The 8,168-nt window shown below is 36.7% G+C and overlaps 1 protein-coding gene across 1 annotated transcript; it reads left to right on the plus strand.

Moving 5' to 3' along the window:
- The first annotated feature begins 327 nt into the window (after positions 1–327).
- LOC130222661 (uncharacterized) lies at positions 328–7,736 on the plus strand. Its single transcript, XM_056455189.1, has 5 exons — positions 328–412; positions 887–975; positions 2,381–2,488; positions 6,052–6,105; positions 7,306–7,736. Exons 3-5 carry the CDS (start codon positions 2,404–2,406, stop codon positions 7,734–7,736), a joined length of 570 nt encoding a protein of 189 aa, XP_056311164.1. The 5' UTR covers positions 328–412; positions 887–975; positions 2,381–2,403.
- The last annotated feature ends 432 nt before the right edge of the window (positions 7,737–8,168 follow it).

An 8,168-nucleotide genomic window follows, 5' to 3' on the forward strand; every position in this document is an offset into this window, starting at 1 on the left:
ATTCCACTGTGGGGACCCCTGATGAATAAAGGGACTAAGCCGAAGGAAAATGACTGAATTTATATGATTTATATGTGAACTTCTTAAAAAAACTAATAATTATATTGCGTTAAATACACTTGGTGTGTGTCTTTTAAACTTTTATAGTTTGCTGGGATTTAATTATGAGACATTTTGTCATTTTTGTGTCTTTGTAAATGTCCTTTCTTACAAAATAAAATAAAATTCAAAAAAAGAAATAAAGTCAGTTTGTAAAAAGTATTTATCACACCCCCGCAAGATTTGGTCTCTTCCAGTCACCTCACTAGAAATGGACTGTGCCAAACCTTCAAACCGCGTTACCGGTAAGAGAAAGTTGAGGAGAACGGGTTGAGCGGAGCCGTTTAAGCGTTTGTTAAAGTATAAAATAATGGTAAGTTAACTTTTGTTGGTCTGTCGTGTTTTGTGTGTGATGTTCTTGTGTTTGAATTGCTTTATTTGTTGTGGTTGTTGACCAACAGCGCAATGAAGTGTGAACTGCTTTTCCTGTGTAGTTCTGCTGATGGGATTGAAGCTGCTGAAAGTACTGAGGTAAAGTTGGTTTTATATTCGCACATTTGTTCAGTGACAACTTGTGACATGGTCCCTATATCGTTTACCATGGTACTTTGAGTCTGAAATCTCATCCAAGTAGGACTTGAAAACAACATTACTATTTATTTGACTGTGAACAGTGTTGTATTTTGATAAGATGATTTCCCTGTTTAGAATTAGCAAATAATTACTAAAAAAAAGTTATATTAAGTTAGTTTAGGAGAAAGTCTGAACGTGCGAATATAAAACCAACTTTACCTCAATCTGAAAGTCTGACTGTTTTCCTAAACCTCCTTTCTTTCTCCTTATGCAGTGTTTTAGTGCTTCGTCTTGAGCTGTAAGGATGAACCCCTGAAATTGACTTGAAGACTGCAGTTTATAACTGTTACCTGAAGATTGATGGTATTACACCTTTTTAACTTAATCACTGGCTTCACATTTATGGTTTTTTTTTTCTGTATTGAGGTAAAGTTGACTTTATATTCGCACGTTTGGACTTTCTCCTTAATAATATAATTTCATAAAAGTATTATTAGCAAACTCTAGTGAAATCATATTAGCAGCCAAAGACTATCAAAGTACAACATAGTTTGGACCTGTCCAGCTCTGTTTCCTTTTTGGGAGTCTGTTTTTTGATTCATTTTCAGCAATTACATCTATTAATATTGATCCTTCTCCGTTAATTGGCCTGTTTGGAGTTCTTCCCCCTGACTGAAAGTTACCATTTTACTTTTCTGAATTAATAGCCTTTCTGTCATTATTAGCTAGGCGGTGCATCTTGTTGCAGTGGAAGTCTCCTCAACCCCCATCCCATACTCAGTGGATTAAAGATGCCTTATTTTTTGCTAAATTATAAAAAATTAAACAGTCTTCGAGGTTCAGTGGTCAAATTTTCTAATATTTGGTTGCCTTTTTTGGAACATGTCAAATCTCTGAGACTTGAGGCAATTACTGTGGAGTGAAGGGTTGCCATTCTTGCATTTTTTTTGTTTTGATCCGTGTTTCCAGTTGAGTATTAGTGCTGCTGATATAGCGCAAACATACAACTTTTTCTTGACATGGAACCACAATTTTAAAAATGTGCCACCCTCCAGCCTATTTAGTTCAATACATTTTCCCTTTTCTCTCGCTTTTTTTAATTTATTTTTTTTATTTCTTTTCTATTTGTTTATTTTATTTTATTATTACTGTTTATTTTACTTAATACACCATGCTGTCAACCTCAACGTCTGTTACAGACCTGTTTATATGCTCAATTTGAAAATTGATTTATGCACATCATATAGTGTTTATGCATGTCATATACTGTGTGTCGCACAATATGAGGGTTATAGTGTGGTTATTTATTAATTTTTTTTAATCAATGTTGTACTGTTTTATATATATATATATATATATATATATATATATATATATATATATATATATATATATATATATATATAATTTTTTTTTTTTTTTTTTTTCTGTTTGTTCTGTTATTGTCCCTTCTTACTTTTGTTTGTTAACTGTCAAAAAATCTAATAAATCTTTAAAAAAAAAAAAGTACAACATAGTTCACAGTCAAATAAACAGTGTTAATGTTGTCATCAAGTCATACTTGTAGGTTATTTCAGACCGAATATTCAAAGTATCATGGTAAACATTATAGGGACTATGTCATAAGTTGTCACTGAACAAATGTGCGAATATAAAACCAACTTCACCTTTTATATTTTCTGTACTCAGTTTAAAACTTAATTCATTCTCGAAAGTAGAAGATCTGCGATATTAATCGATTAGGGAATCTGCAATTAATTGCTTCCAGAGACACGTGACGTTATCATAAAGATGGCGTTTATTAAAGAGGAGAGTGAAGATGTGAAGATTGAAGAAACATTCACAGTCAAACATGAAGATCCCGAAGAACAAGCAGGTTGGTTTTTATTCTCAATAGAGGGGTGAGAGGTCGCTTGGTGACTTCCTAAAGTCAAATAAATTGTATTGAAGTATTATAATTACCATATGTTATCCATAACCTACGGTAGATAAAATAATACTTAATAGTTGCATAAAACACAACAGCAGCGTGCAAAAAAAAGAAGCTATCAGCCTTTCAATTAAAAACAAAAAGTAATATATACCTGAGTTGTTTACCTTGGATTAAGGCAATGGTTCTCAATTCCAGTCACTGGGGCCCCTGCCCTAGTGATGTGACGTTGTGCACTGAGGGTTCGAAGCATGTGTGAAAAATAAAATTAAAAAGTCTCACTTTGCCATAATCACATGATCAGTGACATCCGAATTTTCATCTATACCCAAGGGACTGCTTTGAATTTTCATTCAAAGGCCAGATGGAATCTGCGGACGTTTCTGCTGAGAATTTTGCAAAACAATCTGCGGATTTCTGCGTAATTATTTTGGGAGGATCATAACTAAAACCTTAATATGTGAAATAAAAATAATATCTTTTTAACTTTTATTTAATGTTTAAAATGCAAATCCAATTAGATTCACTTTATTTGGTAAACAAAGCAAATAATATCTCTACTAAAAGACAGAAAATATTACTTTACAAACTACATTGTATATAAATCAGATTTTTATATTAGTCAAAAATATTACTGTAATTATAAAACCGAATAAATAAAGATTTACTCAAGTAAATAAACAGAATTAATGATGAGCTAAAAATCTGCGGAATGCTGCGCGTGCAGATTCCGTGTGGGCCTACGTATGGGTAAGTAAAGTGTATAGTGAGAGATTAGGCATTGATTACATACATTTCTACTGTTTCAAAGCACTGCACCGGTGCCACGCACCAGTAATTCAACTAAAATACAATAGTAATTCATAGTAAAAAGCTTTTGTACCATATTAAAGTGTATTATTTACAACTATTATCCTCTGTATATTGTGAAACGAAGGCCAGCTGGTGAGGGCAGCCCAAAAGCCTCCCTCTTAGAGCATTCGCCTCCTGTGCAGGAATCAGTTCGATCCCCGCTGGGAACAAGTGGGTGGGTGTAGGATCGATTGTAATACCATAAACGTAAATACTTTTGAATACCTTGGATTCTACTACAGTTATCGGTGGCGTATTGTAACATACCTTATATGTAAAAAAAAAAAATGAGTACAGGGTGTCCGTAGGGTCTTAAAGTATTAAAAGTTGATAAGTCAATTGAGAAAATTAAGGCCCTTAAAAGAGATTAAAAATCTTAATCAGGTTTTTACGAGGTCTTAAATTTTGTTCAAGCGTTAAATATATTTATTTTCCTCCTCATATTAACGTCGTGCTCGATCCACGTAATTGGTTCTGGCCAGGGCACGTCTGGCCAAGCTCCTCCGTCGCAGGTGATGTCACGTAATTTGCGACAAACGCGAAAGGTGATGTGACGCTCTCCACAAGTAGGCAAACCATAGAGCGAAACAGACGGCGAAATGGGAACATTGTAAATTTGCGTACTCCTGGTTGGAGAAAGACGCGTTTAAACAGTGGCTGAAACCTGTCGCTGAAAATAAAAAAGAAAATTAGTTTATCGTCGATGGTCATAAATGCTGTAAAGTCCCACGTGCAGGGTGCTAGCCGCAAGGCTGCTGTTGCCCACAGAGCTGGCTCGTTTGTGTTGATGTAAGACACGTCTCTCAATCAGTCAATAAAGAAGCAGCTCGACGTACATGTTCGTTTTTGGGATAGTAAAGGTAAATGCGTCGGATATTTTAATAATTCTTGCCTTTTGGTTTATTTTATTCTTTCAAGCTTTTGTTTCTTCTGAGCTTATCGGAGTTCTGTTGCATGGTTGTGCTCTGTTGATTTATTTAACTACAACTGTTTATTAATTGAAAGCTTAGATACTGATTGGAACTTGAAGTGGTGACGAGATCTTTTAAAAAGTCTTAATGTATTGAAATTTCCTTTAGGACTCCTGCGTATACCCTGGAGTAATTGGGTAATCTACTGTTGTATTACTACGTGAGCGAGTTGGTCAGTTGTGAACGTTTGACATTTTTACAACACGGTGCTTTTCCACACTTTAACCAGCAGAGGTCCTCATCAAGCTCCGATTTGGAGAGCTTCGAGTGACGAACCTTTTCCGATACAATTCGAACAGTTCGCTGGTTCAATCTGATCGATTTTATAGCAACTGGTTAAAATTTGACACCTTTATGGGTATCGAATACATTACGAAATACAGACCGCAACTGAATTTGACGGTCTTCAAAATTCTACCAAGAATAGACTTGTGCTGTAAACATCGTGCCCACCACTCATTAGGCAAGGTTAATATAAAAGTAAACTAAGTAATAAATATGGTTGTTAGACTGTTGTTGCCAAAATGCTCATGTTAATATAGGTCAGGGGTGTCAAACTCAGTTCCTGGAGGGCCACAGCCCTGCACAGTTTGGTTCCAAAGCTGCTCCAACACACTTATGCTGCTGTCACACTGGGCTTTTCTCCCCATAGACTTCCATTCATACTCGCGCGAATACGTCAGACCAGGAACGCAAGTTCGTGCGTCAGGTTTCACAGTTCACTGCATTGCAAAGTTCAAGCTTTGTGACCTCTGACCTGCGAAATCGCATCACTTGACTGCGTGAGACCAATCGAGCATCAAAACATGACCTCTCTGGACAGACATTTTAAATATGGACCAATCGCTCGCTTTTTAAACGTTTAACCATGTCATTTTTTTTAAAATCCCGCCCCTTTTCGTAGCGGTGTACAACAGAATTTCGCAAGCTTAAACTCTAGTTTGGCTGCGGCATTACCTGTAGGTTTCAAACAAGCCTGAAGGACTCGATTAGTTCGATCAGGTGTGTTTAATTAGGGTTTGAACTAAACTGTGCAGAGCTGCGGCCCTCCAGGAACTGAGTTTGACACCTGTGATGTAGGCCTATTGCTATGTGTGCATGGTTATAACCACCGCCGAAAATAGTGGGAGTCACTGGCATTGTTATTTTGGGGGTCACGGGCTGAAATGTTTGGGAACCCCGGTTTTAAAGAACCAAAAATCGATATATATATATATATATATATATATATATATATATATATATATATATATATATATATATATATATATATATATATATATATATATATGACCTGAAAGCTAAAGAAATAAGCTTCATTGGTGTGTATGGATTGCTATGATAGGACACTATTTGGCTGATGTATGACTATGAGAATCTGAATCTGAGAGTTAAAAAAAAAGAGAGATCTAAATACTGAGAAAATTGGCTTTAAAGTGGAAATAAAAGTCTGAGCTAATTAAAATGACGTTTTGATATATTTGCAGTCGAAAATTTACAAAATGTCATCATGGAACATGATTTTTACCTAGTATTCAAATGATTTATGCCATAAAAACAATGTATTTGTGTTGTTTTCATAATATACCCATGGAATATAAGACTCGTTTCGTGCTCCAGCTTCACAAAAAGTGAATGATTAAATTTTTAAAGTTTTATTCACTGAAATTCTCCATTTCTCTCTAGAAAGATCATCCAAAACAGTCAGAATGAGCAAGAGATCGTTCCTCGTTCCCCAGGGTAAGCAAATAAAATTAAGCATCATGAGCCTTTCCAATGCACACAACAATAGACAGACTTATGATTATCCACACTGAAATAAACTCCAGTATTTCTGCTCTCGGACACACGAGACTCGCTCATGGACATTTTCTCAAAGGGGAAGTTCCTCAAATTTCAATATAGCTAATATTCAATATTAGCAAAGAAAATCAAATATTTAACACAAATGTTTTAAAAGCGAGTCCTTCAAAAATTATCCAAATTTTGTGGGTTTTTTATTGGCGTTGATGTCCTTTTATTGTTATACAGTGTCAATATAATTGTGTGTGTATATATAGATACACTACCTGACAATAGTCTTGTCGTCGACCTCGGTTGTAAGAGCAACAAATAATAACTTGACTTCTAGTTAATCATTTGGAGAAGTGTCTGAAGATGGATTTTTCAGATGAATCCTCTGTTGATCTGCATCCCAATCACCACAAATACTGCAGAAGACCTACTGGAACCCGCATGGAGCCAAGATTCATCAAGAAATCAGTCAAGTTCGGTGAAGGAAAAATCATGGTTTGGGGTTACATTCAGTATGGGGGTGTGCAAGAGATCTGCAGAATGGATGGCAACATCGACAGCCTAAGGTATCAAGACATTTGTGCTGCCCATTACATTACAAATCACAGGAGAGGGCAAATTCTTCAGCAGGATAGCGCTCCTTCTTATACTTCAGCCTCCACATCAAAGCTCCTGAAAGCAAAGAAGGTCAAGGTGCTCCAGGATTGGCCAGCCCAATCACCAGACATGAACATTATTGAACATGTCTGGGGTAAGATGGAGGCGTTGAAGATGAATCCATGAATCTTGATGAACTCTGGAAGTCCTGCAAGAAGGCTTTCTTTGCCATTCCAGATGACTTTATTAATCAGTGATTGAGTCATTGCAGAGATGTATGGATGCAGTCCTCCAAGCTCATGATGGAGTCAGACACAATATTCATTCTGTTTCCACTGCAGCATGACCACATATTCTATACTGAACATTATTTCTGTTCAGTGACCAGACTTTTGTCTAAGCAGAGTCAGACCTTACTGCACATTCATGTATGTTATGTCAAAACAAACTTTTATTTTGAAAGTGATTAATCTTTGTCCAGCACTAGTCATAATCTTTATGTTTTTGCCAGAGAAAGTCAAAGCTCCTCCATTTTGGGGTCTCTTTCAGGGCTTGATGTGTGTTTCCTGACAGACTCCATGTGTCTGGGCATCGAGGAGTTTTTTCCAAACGCTCACTGCTGGGTTCATCCCGCCGCCAGTCTTCTCCAATCCGCTCACACACACGTCAAACCCTTCGTGAAGCTGCTTAGGCCTACAGTGGTGGTCCTCCACATGGGCACTCATGACATCTCCTGCCGAGCGTTATCGCTGAGTGTCGTCCACCGGGTGAAAGCTCTCACCGCACAGATCTCTCGAGCTAACCCACAGGTTCTGTTCTTCGTCATCAGCGCCATTTTACCACGACTGAGAGACGACTGCTTCACCAAAGCAACAGTCAAACAGACCAACAGAATGGTTTATCGCTGGACCAAACATCCTCTTCCTCAACACCTCCAAAAGTTACCTCAAATACAGATGCATCGACCAAAGCCTGTATGAGGACGACGGACTTCACCTCAGTCATCGAGGAAAATGCAAACTTTATTTACTTTCAGCGCTTCCTCTGGCATTTCTGCCAGTATCCTGTACATCCTCACGTTAGAGATTAACTACTGCTGGGTAAAGGTTAATTGCATCCAAAATTAGTTTTGACGTAATATATGTGTATTTGATATATTTATTATTTATACGTGATACACACACACACGTACATGGTTACGAAACCGTTTTTTATATCTAAATATAAGCAGTTTCTCAAATATATGCATGCCTGCGTGTACTTTTATATATACATAATAAATATACACGCGTAATATGTCAGAAACTTTTATTTTGGATGTTTCCCCCCCCAGCACTACTTTTAACACTGACTAGAATTTTTAAAGCAATAAAGCGTGTTTTACTTATCAAAACTGACAATGTTGTCATCTT

The sequence above is a fragment of the Danio aesculapii genome, chromosome 4, assembly GCF_903798145.1.
Source record: "Danio aesculapii chromosome 4, fDanAes4.1, whole genome shotgun sequence".
NCBI lineage: Eukaryota > Metazoa > Chordata > Actinopteri > Cypriniformes > Danionidae > Danio > Danio aesculapii.

Excerpts from the sequence above, each read along its gene's own strand:
- LOC130222661 (XM_056455189.1), top strand. The coding sequence starts at position 2,404 with ATGGCGTTTATTAAAGAGGAGAGTGAAGATGTGAAGATTGAAGAAACA. Across the intron at positions 2,489-6,051 it reads AGATCCCGAAGAACAAGCAG|AAAGATCATCCAAAACAGTC; the intron begins GTTGGTTTTTAT and ends ATTTCTCTCTAG. Across the intron at positions 6,106-7,305 it reads ATCGTTCCTCGTTCCCCAGG|GGCTTGATGTGTGTTTCCTG; the intron begins GTAAGCAAATAA and ends GGTCTCTTTCAG.